The 16,441-nt window shown below is 37.4% G+C and overlaps 1 protein-coding gene across 1 annotated transcript in view; it reads left to right on the top strand.

Moving 5' to 3' along the window:
• The window catches only part of atp6v1c1 (ATPase H+ transporting V1 subunit C1), a 26,283-nt gene extending 9,842 nt beyond the window's left edge, over window positions 1-16,441 (top strand). The window contains exons 6-13 of the mRNA XM_003219451.4: window positions 4,248-4,339; window positions 5,452-5,550; window positions 7,376-7,444; window positions 11,441-11,533; window positions 11,614-11,707; window positions 11,812-11,909; window positions 13,729-13,855; window positions 15,806-16,441. Of these exons, the coding sequence (XP_003219499.2) occupies window positions 4,248-4,339; window positions 5,452-5,550; window positions 7,376-7,444; window positions 11,441-11,533; window positions 11,614-11,707; window positions 11,812-11,909; window positions 13,729-13,855; window positions 15,806-15,901 (768 nt within the window). The 3' untranslated portion in view covers window positions 15,902-16,441. The remainder of the gene's footprint in view (window positions 1-4,247; window positions 4,340-5,451; window positions 5,551-7,375; window positions 7,445-11,440; window positions 11,534-11,613; window positions 11,708-11,811; window positions 11,910-13,728; window positions 13,856-15,805) is intronic.

The following is a 16,441-nucleotide window of genomic DNA, read 5'->3' as shown; positions in this document are numbered from 1 at the left end:
ATTTGACAGAAAAAGTAGTTCAGTATGCAGGAATGCTACATAGTAATTACTGTATTTATGAATTTAGCACCAAAATATCACAATGTATTGAAAACACTGACTACAAAAATGCGTTGGATAATCCAGAACGTTGGATAAGCGAGTGTTGGATAAGTGAGACTCTGCTGTACTCTGCATTGGGAGACTTCCTTACTTATCTTAGGAGGTTGGGGCCATTCCAAATGTTGGATATCTCAGTGGTGAAGACCCTTCTCTCAAGTAGTTAAACTCCAGAGGACCATATCACAGCTAATTCAGTTCCACTCCTGCCGTCATTAAGAATGGACTGCTCTATATGAAAAAGCTTGTCTCGTTGATAAATTGGTGTTATGCCATTAGAATCGAGGGTAGCTGCTTGAATCTGTTTTGGAAGCTATGTGGCAGATAGTGAAGGGCTTTCAGCACAAAGCTTACATGTGCGCAATATTTATGTATACTCTGAGAACATGCAGTTATAGTTTGTTCCTAGCCAAATGTGATGCTTCAAAATCATGAGAAATTAAATGATTTACTGGGGAAATAAGAAATCTAATACAACTTTGTAGATTCCATTCTATCTTCATGCTTCCAGAATATACTTCTCAGGTAGCAATAGTATTTCTCTTTCCCAACCCCTAAAGATGAAGTAGACTAAAGACAAAAGGGGGGGGGGGGGGAGGGTGGAGATCGAAGTGATATGAAGGGGGCTTGCAATTATTCTCTTAGCCTAGGATTTAGTTATTTAATTAAAATCGGGAAAAATTATTTGAAGAGAAACTCATCATAAATCTCAATATATTACTAATTGTAATTCATTTCTGGCAGATGCTTCCTTGGGCTGTAACTCTTTAAAAAATGGACAAGGAGGAGGGTTAAGTAACTTTTAGATTATTTTTTTGAGATAATAACAGTTTACAGGGCTGGTGAAAGGATTGCTGAAATAAAATACATGGTTTTTAACACATTGTATAAATTAGAATATAGTATGCAAGTATACTGCCAATATATATGATGTTATTTTATGTTATGTGTTTAATGTTTTATTAGGGGAGGGTCAATTTTGATGTTTTATACTGTTTTTATCGAGGGCATTGAATTGTTGCCAACATTGTGAACCGCCCTGAGTTCCCTTCGGGGTTGAGAAGGGCAGTATATAAATACCGCAAATAAATAAATCAATATAACAAGTGGAATGTTTGTTCATAAACATCCTTGCGTGGTAAAATAACAGTTCTTTTCTTACAGCTACTTTTGTTGTTTTTTTTCTTTTACTAGCCTGGGATAGCTTTGGAAGTAATTTAGCAAACTCAAAGGTGTATTACTATAGTATGAAGTCTAGAATTCTCAAGATGGTTGAGGGTTTGTGGACTTCTGGCTGTTGATGAGCTTCATTTTGGTAATCTGCAGAAAGATTGTTAATGATACCTGTACTTGGACCTATATTAAATTATTGTGATAAGAGAGCTGAAAAGATAAATTAAAATGCCCTGATGTAGAATCTGTGATTTTCATTGCTGGTGCGCTCTACTAAAATTCTGTAAAAAATCACATCACATGCTTTGAATGCGATTTCCTGCTTCTTGGCAGGGGGTTGGACTAGATGGCCCATGAGGACTCTTCTAACTCTACTATTCTATGATTCTACATCAGTCTTCCAGATGGGATGCGTTTAGTATCCTGTGTCCACTGAATTCCCCTCTAGGCAGCCCACATTTGTCAATTATTGCTTGAACCATCCCTCGTTTTAGTATTAGTTGCTCTCAGTAAGCTAAGCAAGGAAACAAAGTAAGTTAATCCTATCCAATTATGCAAAATGTTTATAGCTCTTTACTCCTTGAGTGCCCCTCTGTTTGCCCCCTGGTAAAGTGAATTGGAGTAATGTCACTTCCCATTTTGGTGGCAGGAGTGGCACTTCCTACTTTAATTTGATTGCATCACACCCAGTTTACAAAATTAAAATGTAGTAGTTCTTTCAAATCAGAAATGATCTTCTAGTGACCCCTTTTTACTCTTGGATTGTTGGATTTTTAGTTCTGTTTGTTTGAGGGCTTTTAAATTCAAATATTTAGAGTGTGCCCTTTATCCAAAGATTACATCACAATGTTAACAGTTGGAAACAATTTGAAAGAGTAGAAATAATTTAAGTACACTACATATTGAACAACTTGACTGGTTAAAACAGTTTAAAAGCAGATGAAACATCTTGAGAAGATTTAAAACTGTGTACATAAGAAGATTTGGATTAAATCAGCTGGATTCCAAACCAGAAGCAAAAAGCTACTGTTTCTAAGATGGAACAAACTAAGCTTTTAAGAAGTCATTATTCTGTAACTGAGGTGCTAAAACGAACAAGACCCTTTCCTAGGTCCTTCCACAGTATATTCCCCCAGAGATGAAAGAGGAGAAACTCCCCCAACAGACTTTAATCTTGGTGAGGGCTTTTTTTTGGAAGGGTTTTTTTTTTTTTGCATTTTTGGCAGTCTTTTGTGTGTGGAGGGGATCAGAGGCAGAGAATAGACTCTCAAAACTGTTGTAATTGCCTATCCTTGTAGCAGAGCTGCAGAGGAGATTGGACTGTCTGCTCATCATTAGAAGAATGTAAGGCTATCCCTTCTGATACAGGATGTCTGGCACCATCCTTCTCCCGGAGGAAAGTGGCCTTTCTCAGATGGTGGATTAACAACCTAAATAAATTATCACCATTAATCAAGGGTACCATTGTGCTGTGGGGAGAGTCTAAGTTAAATAGTTTGGTAGGGAATATAACACCAAAGTAAAATGCCATCTGATGATAGTACAGTTACGGATTTCTCTGAGTGGTCACAACTGCTTGCTTGTTTTTTTTTTCTGTTGGAGCTTTAAAAAGTCACTTTTTTGCGTGTAACTCTCAGAATCCACCAGCCAGCATGGGGGATTGTGGGAGCTCAGTCTGAACAGGTAACTTTTCCAAACTCAACTTTTCACAAAGTGCGTACCTCACAATTCTCAGTGTTAATTCCCGAGATTATTTCATTGAGTCAGAACAATAAATATATTAACAAGACCCATTTTGTCTTGTTAGAGGAACGGAATACAGTATATGGTCAAGCTTTTTCTAGTTTCTCAATTTCAAGGGTTGGTTGCCATTTTTTTAAAAATCAGTTCCAACATTGGACAACGTTTAGTTGTATCTCTTGACTAGTAGAGCACTTTGTTGCTTTTCTGAGCCTCAAAATACACTTCAGATCTTGAAGAGAGGCTGAATGGGCAGAAGGGAGAAGAGGCTTGATAGATTCATTTGCTTATATGGCATTGTGCACAGACCACAGAGTTTTTGAAACCATTCTTCTGGAACAACTTTAACAAAAGAGTGCTTCAGAAGTGAAAGTCCACTGGATTTTCTGGAAAGAATCCATGGCCATGCCTGGTTAGAGTATTTAACACATTCCCATTTGTTGTCAGAATCCAAAAAAGCAGTGTCATTAATTCTGAGAGTACGGGAATTAGAGTTTCCTTTTTTCAATCAGCAGTTCCCTAAACATTTTTTATACTAATACATTTCAAAAGATCCAACAGGACATGTGAATTAGTCATTCAAAGCATGGATGTAGATAATAAAAGAGAACATTGTATTCTTTTGGTTGCTTAGAGGCATTTGGAATCTACAGCCTTTGGGTTTCTCATCCTCTTCAGTTGCCATTTGGGCTGGCATCATATGTTTTGTTGTTGAAGGAGAAGAATTAGATAGAGCCTCCTTCCATTCCATTTTCTTCAAGACTGGTAATAGGCATTATTCTTCAGCTGACTGCAGCAGGCTAACTTCGTTGCAAAATGGAGTTGCAAAATGGAGGACAGCTGCCTTTCTAGTATTTTTATCCAGAAAGATTGCCTATGAATAAATGTAACAAATAATCACCTTCATCGTGAATAAATTTAACTTGGTTGTATAAACCACAAAGGGAACTAGTTTGTTGATTCTGAGAATAGTTTTCTGTAGAGATTAAAGAATGCTCCAGGGCATAGTAATTCATTCTCTAATTACAGACTCCTCAAACACAGTTTAATAAGGTAGACTCTTTGGCTTTTAAAACCTTGGATGAGTAAGAAAGATCTAATCTACTAGTCTGCATGTTTTATCGCATTTCCGTATGTCTGTTTTTAAAAATAAGCATAGCTATTATATGTATAATTCCATTTAGCTGTACTTTTAAAATTCTTGACGTTTTTGTTTTTGAATTTTGTTTTTAAAGGGAGTGACTCAGATTGACAATGATTTAAAGGCAAGGGCCTCGGCATACAATAGTTTGAAAGGCAACCTTCAGAACTTAGAAAGAAAGAATGCGTGAGTAGTTTTGAAGTTCTATAAGGCATTCTAATTGATTTGATTTCAATTGATTTGATTTCAATATAATATAATAATAACCCTTTTTTTGTATTCCACCTCCATCTCCCCGAAGGGACTCGGTGCGGCTTACATGGGGACGAGCCCAATCAACATAGTTAAAATATAACACATTAAAATACATAACAATGAACATAGCAGAATAAAACAGTAACATTATGACAAAATATAAAAGTAAGCATTGAACCAACCGATGAACCTGAATTAATAATCAGTTCCTGGGCGCAGGTGGGCGAACTGGTGCTAATCGATTTTGTGGAGAGGGCTGGTGAATAAAGTACGCAAATCAAACGGCAAAAATACGGATGGAGGGCAATATAAAATGGAGCATAATATCTTCAGTTAGAGAATAGTAGTAAAGTGCAAGTACAAGATTTTATGTCCCAGTTGGGACCAATATGGCTTTTGAAATAAATATTTTGTCATACAAGAACCCGAATGCAGACTCATTTTGGGTGGGAGTAAGGTCAAGATCTGGACAACTGTGTCCAAAGATGATTTGAACATATTTATTTCCATCCATGTTTGAACTCACCCTCTGCATTTTGGCCTACAAGCAGATACAATAGGTATGGGCAAACGTGGGCCCTCCAGGTGTTTTGGACTTCAACTCCCACAATTCCAACAGCCTCAGGCCCCTTCCTTTTCCCTCTCAGCCGCTTAAGCTGAGGTTTGCCCATTCCTGAGATACAGCCTTCTCCCAGGCAGGATATTAATCAAGATGTCTTTAAATTTGGCATTTACTTAAAGAATCAGGCTGTGCGCTGTAGCACTGTCCTTGTAACTTTAAATGTAGAGTTATTTAGACTTGTTATGCTTCCTCTATTTTCCTTTAAATTGAGCATTTGTAGAGTTCAAAGGTTTTTTAAAAAATACAAACCTGTATTTGTATCACTGTTGAGTTCTCAAAACTAATCGCTGACACAGATTGTATGTCCGTTCTTTCAGGAAGATTATAGACATGTTAGATCTGGCATCAAAAGTCACATTACTCACACAAACTAAAGAGTAGAATTGTAGGCTCACTTTTTGATCTGCTTATACTTTGACAGAGGGAGTTTGCTAACAAGGAGCCTGGCTGAAATTGTGAAGAAAGACGACTTTGTACTCGATTCTGAATATTTGATTACATTGTTAGTGGTTGTACCAAAGTAAGTCAGTCTTCCTTTCTAAAAGTATAAAAGAAATACTCTGATTAGAAGGAGAACAATCTCATGGTTCTGTTTACTGAAATTAACATAAGTCATGACATTAGCAAAATCTGCCCTCTTATAATGAAATCAGTTAAGAAAAATCTGCCCAAGGTGAGATTTTCCTCACCTCTCATTACTGCTTTAAAGATGTTATTGTTTTGTTTTATGTGTTTGTTTGTAAATTAACAAACTCAGTTGGCACTTCACTTCTGAATATTCAGCTTTATTTTCCTTTTGTTTTTCACATGTTATCATTCAATCTAGTAAAGCATTAATAATCATAATAAACCACATATTATTTTTAATGTCATAATTAATGTACAATATGTTGAAGATTGAGGTGATAAACTAGAAGAATACCAGTGGCTCTTTGTAGGTTTTTTAAAAAGCTGGAAACAGCTTCTAAAACCATTCTTGTGAAAAGACTTTTTTTAAAATTAGCAAGATACCAAAGTAGGACTGAAATAAGAACCCTTTGAGTTTAGCTCCATCTGTAATTATATAGAACATCCTGCAGCTCAGAGAAAGGGGGAATATATGGTCCAGTTGGGACTGGAACTGCTTAGGGATTACAGTAGTTATAATCAGATAACCTCTGGAGATTCTCACCCCAATTATAAATCTAAATTTCTATACCATTCTGCCCAAAGGGTTAGCATTGTATTAACTAGGGAACAGAATATAGTGGGTTTTGTTGTTGTTGTCTGTCATCAAATCAGCTTCAATTTACAGTAATCCTATGAATCGGAGATTTCTAATATACCTTGTTATCAACAGCCTCCGCTTACTGAGAATTATTGTCTTTTCTATTCGATCATGTCATCGCAAGATATGACCAAAGTACTACAGTCCCATTTTAGTAATTTTGACTTCTTGTAAGAGTTCAAGCTTAATTTGCCCTTGCAGCCACTTGAATGTATGATAAGGATTACACATTCAAAACACCTTTTATATCTAAAAGCTTTCTTGTTTTGAATTTGTTGTCAGGTTCTATTTATTTTGGAATCATAAACACACACATATAGAGCACTTCTGAAAAATGTCGTATGTAGACTGGATGAGAAGAGTTCATCTATGTTTGTTTTCTCTTCCCAGTTTTCCATTTAGAGTGAGTCATTTTTGGAGGTGCAGAAATGTGACTTCAAAGATGTCAGGGGAAAAAACAGAATTTTCATGTTTTATAATGAACTTGTTAAACATTTTTCAAGTTTTTCGAACTGTGCAAACTTCTCTTTTTGTGTGTGTGTTGAGTGTAAGGTTTCTAGAGTGGATTACATTTCCTATTTTTAGTGGGAAAGGTAAACTTTAAAAATTTAGAAGTCCAAATCTGCATTTTTAAAAATAAGATACCCTTGCTTGTCTCAGTATTTGTGATGTTTCCTTATTTATCAGAAAAGAGGGGATGTATTCAACTGTTTAAAAGCATTATTTCTTTTATTTTAAGCCTTGTGAAACTGAAATGGGTGTGTGCTGTATGCAGTATTCCATGCTAGGAGACAGGCCTTTTAAAATGCATAATTTTTACATTAGGTCTTTTTGCACCTGCAAACCACATGAAGAGCAAAGACTCTAGGGAACTATCAGTTTCAGTGTGCCATTCAATACCTGAACAGGAAATTGGGCAGCCCTGTTTTGCACACATAAATATGTTTGGGCTGCTCACTAAAGTATATTGCATTGTGGTCAATGTATCATGAATGTCCTATTGGTGACACAGGGATGAATAGAACTTGGTGTATGCTCCCCTAGATAGGCAATAAATTATAACCTCTTCATTTTTTAGGTTAAATTTTAATGATTGGATGAAGCAGTATGAAACTTTGACTGATATGATAGTCCCACGATCCAGCAAGTAAGTTTTGTTTTGTTATTTCTATCCCTTGAAATTGAAAAAACAGGTTTGGGGGATCTGGTTTATCTAGTGCAGGCATGGGCAAACTTCAGCCCTCCAAGTGTTTTGGAATTCAGTTCCCAGAAATCACAGCCAGGTGGGAGTTGAAGTCCAAAACACCCGGAGGGCAGAAGTTTGCCCATGCCTAATCTAATGCTTTAAATGTTTTGTTTCTCTCTCTCTAAAAACTTGAGTCTTTTCGAGTCCCTACATTGCTCCTTATACCTGGCTTGGGAGTCAGCTCATTCTGTCTAAACTCCCCTCTTCCATTACCCCCCTTAAACTTTCTGAATTTTTTTTTAAAAAAAAAACTCTTCTCAACTTGGAAGTTATCCTATGGTCCAGACTGTGCAATGTTTTCTTGTTTGCTTATGAGAACGATTTTTATAAAGTGCAAGGAAGTGTATCCCATTAACAGGATGAGAAGTCAGTTTCAGTCTCATACTCCTTCAACTAACAGGTTACAAGTGAGCTGTGCTTTTTTTCAAGCAGACTCTGAAGAGAGAAGGAAAGAGACAATCTTTTTTTCCAGGGGCTCTCAAGTCATCGTAACACTGATCTCCCACACTGTCTCATTTCTCTTTTCTTTTGTTCTCAAGCACCTGAAAGTTAAGTTGTATTTCTACCTGTACCACTCACAATTAATAGGTCTTGAGTTGTTTTTCATGAAGAGGATAGGGTCTTTCCTCCATCTAATAGGCAACAGATGAGGCAATACTCCTTTTGCTGTTTATGGTTTAATTCCCTTTAAAAAAACACATTCTCTTAGTTCCTCCTTGTGGCCTTTAAGATTATTTATTAGAAACATTTCCTTTCAGCCTGGAAGATTTGGCTTGACTGCAGGAGTTTCCACAGCTTTTTCTCTGTCTTCACTGTTGTTGTAATAAATGTGAGGCTCTGAGTTCATTTTTTCCTAGAATTCGAGAAGCATTATATTCAAAATCCACTATAAATAGCTCTCAGGATCTAAATGGGAACTCATGCCCCAAACCGAAAGGACCTTTCCTTGCCCTCTAGTTTTCTCCATGTTCTTAATGAACCCTGAGACGGAGTGGGTGATTGTGCCACACCTATCAAGGCTATAGCAAATATTCCATGGATCTGGCTGTTAGAAGTTCACATTCCAGTCTGCTGATAATGTTCCTGGCTCTTTTTTCCGCGGCTTATGCCTATTACCATGTGGTGGAGAAGTAGGCAGTCCATAAGAACAAGATAGTACTATGGTTTAAGGCACTGGTTTCCTTTAAATGACTTCCTTGCTTTCCAGGCTTTTCTTTTCCTCTCCCAAAATGTTTCTTTGCATGAAGCTGTGATGTCCTCCAGTTGGCTCTTTATATTCTTTTTGACACACCATTACTCTTTTTCTGAGTCTCTGAATATGTTCCGTTGGCCCAAACAAGAAGGGATAGCAAGAGTGAGAATTGTTGATTTAGAATCATAAAAGTGGAAGAGGCCACAGGGGCAATTTAGTCCAAGCCCCTTGCAAGCAGGAATACACAACTAAAGCAGTCCTGGAAGATGCTCAACCAGCTTCTTTTTTAAAACTTCCAAAGAAGGAGAAGCCACTACTCTCCAAGGCCAATCCATTGCACTGTTGAACACCTCTTAGAGTAGCAAAGTTCTTGTAGTTTACATGGCTTCATAGTTTGATTTAAATTTAATCTGAGATTAAATGGCACCACCTTCTGGCTGATTTTCTAAATGGAGAAATTTTAGGTGTCATGTTTCTGACTGCTGCCAGATAGCAGTAAAGAGAAACCTCATTCCTGCTTAGACACACACAGGGAAAAATGTGTTGGACACAAAGAGGCAGTTTCTCAAATATCAGTTCATTTTTTTTCACCATAAGCAAGGTTAGAAAGGATTGTGATTTTAATAGTAGCGAAATATCTATGCTTAATTTCAGCAAGCAATTCCCGTGATCTTTTTTTGAAGCTCTTAAGTTCTGGTGTAGCTGTGTAACACTAAAGCAAACAAAGATAACATCTATATACATCAAGTGGGGCAAATACATGGGCAGAAAATTACTCCTCTGAGGCTGAAATAATGTGGTTGACATACCTTCTGTGCCCACCGCGTTTCTCAGAGAATTTGGGTGAATATTTCTATGTTATTTTTCTTAAACATAATTCATATGTTATCCCAAAAGGTGGTCCTCCTTTCCACATATACCAAAGGTTTTCCCTTTTTTTCTGTCTTTAACCTTTAATGGTGTTTGTGATGCAATTCGGATGTATGTTGGATGTATTTGCAATGCATATATTCGTTCAGATAAACGCTTCCATTTTTCACCATATTTCCCTGGGGGAAACAACTTCCATTTTCACTTGGAGGTGAATGCATATCAATGGCATATAAAACATAGCACTTATAGTACCATTTTCATATCACAACATACTCTCAAGGATCTATTGAAACCATAGCAGTTCTGCCTCAGAAATCTACAGGAAGATCATGTAGCTCCTACGATATGTTTCCACTTAATAACTAGTCCTTAGGAGAAGAGTACTACAAAACATACCCCTATGTTTTCTAAAAAGGCTAATTTGTAGATGACTTTCCTGTGCCTACAGAGAAAAGAATATTAGAACTTATCATAAATGAGCTAGTCTTCAGAGGTCACTGCTATGCACTCATTTCCTGTTTCTTACGTATTAAGAAAATCTTTGTAATCATTAACACTCTCAAAAACATATATTGTCCTTAATGTGATTAGAAACACTCACGACCAAGTAATACAAACACTTACCTTTTTTTTCTTCCCAAAGGGGTGGAAACATAACTGGGGATGTGGGTGGCAAAAATATAAAGGTTTTTATTTTTTTTACCTTTCTTGCCTCTTGAGCTGATGGAAGGAAATAAGTCCTTTAAATCTCTCCACATCCCAAAATAAGTTACCTTCATGAGAAGTGGCAGTGTTTGTTTTGATTTCTTCTTGTTTTTATCTACCTGTTTCATTTTTTAGTCTGGCAAGAGTATGTCTTTTTAAAAATTTGGATAATAAAAGTAGAATATAACATACCCATGTTTCTTTACAAGAAAACAACAAATGTGTGTGTGTGTGTGTGTGTGTGTAATTTAATTGGTTTTTTTTTATTTGGAGGTCTGGCAAGAGTATGGAGTGATCATATTAACATATAGTCAGCCAGGTGTGCATAGATGAACAACATGTAACTCAACATAATGACGTCAACATAGCTACTTAATGTAAATGCCAAGAATGTTGCTTAAAGAAACATCTTACATCTTCTAGGACATCATGGTCTTAGCTGGACCAATAAGTAGAAGGCAGATAGCAATCTTCTATTGTAGAGCAACAAGTCTTAGAATTCTCCATAATTCTTTTGAAGGCAGGACAGGAGGACTGCCACTAAAACTGGCTGCGTCTACACTGTAGAATTAATGTAGTTTGACACAACTTTTAACTGCCTTGGCTCAATGCTAAAGAATAATCAGAGGTGTAGTTTTACAAGATTTTTAGCCTTCTTGGTGTTGGTGCCTCACCAAACTACAGCTCCCATGATTCTATGTCATTGAGCCAACGCAATTAAAGTGGTGTCAAACGGCATTAAATCTAGACTGTAGATGTACCCTGAGATACACTTATTTTCAAGGAGAAACATCTGGAGCTACTAAAAGCTCTTGTGAAGTAAGAAATGAAGGTAAACGTAGTGTCATTTTTGGAGAACAAATTATTCTTATTCATTGTGTGTGGTAGCTTTTACTGTGGAAGTTAAAGCTTTCAGTGTGAAATGTGACCCAAGTACCTCCTGTTCAGAATGAAACGGGGAAACTGTAGTTCTTTCTCTATAAGAGACCTATGATGTTTCTAAGCCTAGCAATATATTCTTTTAACAGTATAAAAGCACCCAAGTCATTATACTGATCTTGCGAGTATTGAATTACAGCTCACTGTTCTTCATGTCAATTCTCTTTTTGGCATCTCTTTCATTTCAGCGTTCTTTCTGAGGACCAGGATAGTTACCTCTGTAATATCACTTTGTTCAGGAAGGCAGTGGATGAGTTCAGGCACAAAGCAAGGGAAAACAAGTAAGTGGTGCTCCATTTGTTATTACTGTTGAATAGTAGTTACATGGCAACCTAGAGTTTCTGTTCCTCTCCTGCTACAGGTTTATGGTCCGTGACTTTCAATATAATGAAGAAGAGATGAAGGCAGACAAAGAAGAAATGAACAGGCTCTCTACTGATAAAAAGAAACAGTTTGTGAGTTCATTGTCAGACTCTTACACCAGCATTTTAGAGTTTTTTGTTTTTCCTCCTTGATGATGATGATGAAATGACTGACTGTTTTTTCTGTCCAACCACAGGGACCTCTAGTTCGATGGCTGAAAGTTAACTTCAGTGAAGCTTTCATTGCATGGATTCATGTGAAAGCACTAAGAGTTTTTGTCGAATCTGTTTTAAGGTAATTTTCCCTTCTTTTTTGCATTGAGGAAATAAAATCTTTTGCCTCATCTACTCAAGATCTCTTCCTTCATCTACTCAGCTCAGTGATCTTAGTAGTTCATGCAGCCTTCGCGGTTCAAGGGTTCTTTGAATTAAATGAATATTTTAATGAAGAATTTCATTAATCTTATTCATGCATATATGAATCAAACCACAATTTGAATCACATAGCTAAATAAATTATTTTAGTATTAAATTTTTTATATTTGAGTTATATGAAGCCACCAGAGCCCTACATTTAAGGGGAAATAAATAGCACACTTAATTAGTGGATTGTTTTGCTCTGTATTTGAATGTATCATTACAAAAATGAACCTGGGTTTTGCAAACTCTCCATTCCTCTGGTATGGTCATAAGAAAAAATATGGATACTTCTACTTCTCTGTTATGTTTATTTCCTTTTAGGATGTCTTAACATTTAAACAGTGTTAACCTTTTACTATAATTTACTTGAAACCAGCCAAATTCATAACCATGATTTAGTATCACACCTGAACCAACCTTTAAATTACCTGAGAAACTGCTGACTTTGTACTGAGCCCTTATCTTTGTTTCTTAAAAGTTGGCATGCACTAAAAGAAATACTTTCACAGCTGTTTCCTCATATTTTGCAGAAGTTATTTAATGTAAGTCTGTGTTTAGTGTGTGACTACTGAGTAGTTCTGCGTGAATTAATAGCTATACTTCAGGTAAAAGGGATCATGATTTCTTAAGAAGTGTTGTGAGCAGATCTTGGAAAAGTTCCTGTTTTGGACTACAGTTCTCAGAATCCCCAGCCAGCATAACACCTATGATAAGCATACAGGATTATATTTTATATTCCCCAGTGAGGCTGTAAACCTAATATTTCTGTGCCATTCATACTATAATAGCTGCCTGAGTCAGATTTGTTATTGGTTGCAGGAAAAATACAGTAGGCAATTACTGATTATTGCTCTTTGTAAACTGTAGTATGCATGACTGTCTTGTAATGTCCAGGAAACTCTCTGCTTTACAAGATGTACTATATCAGTATGCAAAGGGATCTGATAGCACAGTGGTGTCAAACATGTGGCCCTCCAAGTGCTTTGGACTTCAGTGCCCAGAATTCCTGGCCATGAACAAGCCGGCTAGGGCTTCTGGGAGTTGGAGGCCCAAACACCTGGAGGGCCACATGTTTGTCACCTCTGTAATAACGCCTTAGAGACTAATTTAGAGAACAAAGTTGGTACCATAAGCTTTTGTAGATGAAGTCTACTTTCTCAGATGCATCTGCAGTTAGTCTCCAAGGTGCTGCAAGATCTCTTTGCATATTTATATTCCAGACTAACATAGAAGAAGTATTGTAGTAAAGAAGTTGGGTTTCTGTTTCCAAAAGTCAGTGTCCAAAGCTTCTACTCCTGGGGTGTAATAGCACAGATGTCGCATTCCTTATCATAGGAATGAGCAAAATGCAGGCCTCCTGATGATGTTGGATTGTAGCTCCCATCAGCACTAACTCAGCTAATGGTAAGGAATACTGAAGGTTACAGTCCAGCTCCATCTGGGTGTTGCACTTTGCCTGATTAAATTGGAATTACTTATTGTAGTACCAGGAGGCATAGAGCGTGCTGAAGCAAAAATGTTGTAAACAGCTTTTGATAGTTATTTATTGTGTTGATAGAGTAAACATCCAAGACATATTTAATCTAGATTTCTATTTTCAGTTAAAATACCACTTTCTTGCCAGACTTTGAAAGGGAAGAGTCATTGGATAAATGTATGGCATCGTTAAAAAAAGTTCTTTGTCTGATCTTCAGGTATGGGTTGCCAGTTAACTTCCAGGCTATGCTGCTTCAACCCAACAAGAGAACAATGAAGAAACTGAGAGAGGTTCTCTATGATTTGTACAAGCACCTTGACAGCAGTGCGGCAGCAATCATTGATGTGAGTAACTCCATATCCGTTGGCAACATGACCTTGATTAGATTTCTCTTGTGCCAAGCAGAAGCAATCTGTCTCCAGTCTAGCAGGAAGGGACAGTGTTGATTGGATGGGTCATGAGATTATCTGGGTGGCAGTTACGTAGAAACAGGATTCATAGGTTGTTTCATGTTGTGTCACAAGAAATGTCCTTGTGCACACTGCTGAAACACAAATAACATTGTACAGGTGCCCACTGAAATATCTGAAATGGTTCATCTACCATTGAGCTGTATTCACCACTATCATTATACAGTTAGTAATGGAAGATGATTCTCTCCTCTCTGAACTGGATTAACTTTTACCAGAATTGATGTATCTGGCTCTGTAGTATGTACATCAGGGGTGTGCAGCTGTGGAAGGGGGGCCAGGAGGCTTCCTTAACCACTCAAGATACCTTTGAAGGCTGCACCCCATTGCATCGCCACAAAAAACATTCAGTACTTGCCATTTGCAAGGAGCAGAATTCAAAACAATTTTAACAGATTAGAGAGATGGGCCAGAACTAACAAAATGAAGTTCAACAGGAACAAATGAAAAATACTCCACTGAGGCAGGAAAAAAAAATGAAATGCACCGATACAGAATGGGGATGCCTGGCTTGACAGCAGTTCGTGTTAAAAAAATCTTGGAGTCCTCGTGGACAATGTTAAACATGAGCGAACAATGTGATGTGGCGGCTAAAAGAAGCTAATGGGATTTTGACCCTCATAAATAAGAGTATAGAGTCTAGATCCAGGGAAGTCATGCTACCCCTCTATTCTGCCTTGGTCAGGCCACACCTGGAATCACACCGTGTCCAATTCTGGGCACCACAATTGAAGGGAGATGTCAACATACTGGAATGTGTCCAGAGGTGGGTGACTAAAATGATCAAGGGTCTAGAGAACAAGACCTATGAGGAATGGCTTGAAGAGCTGGGTGTGTTTATTCTGCAGAAGAGAAGGCTAAGAGGAGACATGATAGCCATGTATAAATATGTGAGGGGAAGTCATAGGAAGGAGGGAGCTAGCTTGTTTTCTGCTGCCCTGGAGACTAGGACATGGAACAACAGCTTTAAACTACAGGAAAGGAGATTCTACCTGAATATTAGGAAGAACCTTCTAACTATGAGAGCTGTTAAGCAGTGGAACTCTCTGCCCCGGAGTATGGTGGAGGTTCCTTCTTTGAAGGCTTTTAAACAAAGGCTGGATGGCCATCCATTGAGTGCTTTGAATGCGATTTTCCTGGTTTTTTGCAGGGGTTGGACTGGATGGCACATGAGATTTCTTCCAACTCTATGATTCTGTGTGTTTTCCCCACTTTCAATTGTTTTAGGGTTAGAAGTCAAACCTTTTTTAACAGGAAGTGAGCAAAAAACACTTCTGCTTCCAGTTCCAAAAAAGAGGATGAGATAGGGACTATTACTAATTTGCTTTTGTAAGCCCAATGTAATACTATGCTTCATTGCATAATAGTCACCACTACATAATGGTCACACCCCTATTTTTTGTGTGGCAAAACTGGTATTTTTCTGTTCCTCGCATAATAGTCGCAGAACCATTTGGGGCTGATTTCCCCTTACTTCTTTCTCTGAAGGGAAGGCAGTTTAAAAAACCTGAAATGAAGGTCTCTGGAACTTGGATCTTCTCTCTCTCTTCCTTTCTCCAAAGAACTCAATTTCAGATTTTGTAAACTGCCTTACCTTCAGAGAAAGACGAAAGGGAGGGTGGACTCTCCTTCCTCTGAGGCAAGGCAGTGTAAAACAAAAAACCAGAAATGGAGATGTTTTTATGAGACTGGATCATCTCTCCTCCTCCTCCTGTTGCGTAATTGTTGCACCCCCTTTTTTTCAATCAAAAAAAGGGATAAAAGTGTAACTATTATACAATGAAATGCAGTAATTTAATTTTTCATAAAATCTTCTCTTTCCAGGCAACTATGGACATTCCAGGTTTAAACCTGAGTCAACAGGAATACTATCCCTATGTGTACTACAAGATAGACTGCAACTTGCTTGAATTCAAGTAGATGGTTTATGACCCCAACCCACCCTCCCATTGTGTTGGTTTACAAGCAGCAAAGGTTGAAGAATGGCGATGCTCCCAACTCTCTTGTAAACCTGTGCTTGCTTCTTTCTCCCTGCGCATAGGAGAACCCCTAGTTGTCCATATCTCTTGACATTTTCTTTTTTAAAAAGAGAAATGTAAGTATTGCTTTTAATTGATCAGGTCTGTAAATGTATATTGAGAGAATCAGAGAGTGTATTTATAAATAGTTCTTTATTTAAAAAGTAAAGAAAAATTATATCTTGTCTGCTTTAAATACCGTGGTCTGTATCAATTCCATTGACTTTCCTCCATGAAGACCTTGTTTACAAAGGAAGATAATGGGAGAAGTGTATGCCATTTTCACTGTTTCATAGATGATATTGTAAACCTTGTTGTTGAATTGTGTTGTAAAATATGTGGAGACTGATATTCAGTCGGTGCTTTCTGAATGTTTTAAATTTCCAAGATGTGAAGCATTGGAAATATTCACAGGAGAAAATAAAGCACCTGTACAACTGTA

This window comes from Anolis carolinensis, chromosome 4 (assembly GCF_035594765.1).
Source record: "Anolis carolinensis isolate JA03-04 chromosome 4, rAnoCar3.1.pri, whole genome shotgun sequence".
Classification (NCBI taxonomy): Eukaryota; Metazoa; Chordata; class Lepidosauria; order Squamata; family Dactyloidae; genus Anolis; species Anolis carolinensis.
The sequence above is the reverse complement of the archived record's forward strand: the minus strand, read 5'-3'. Positions and strand labels throughout refer to the sequence as shown.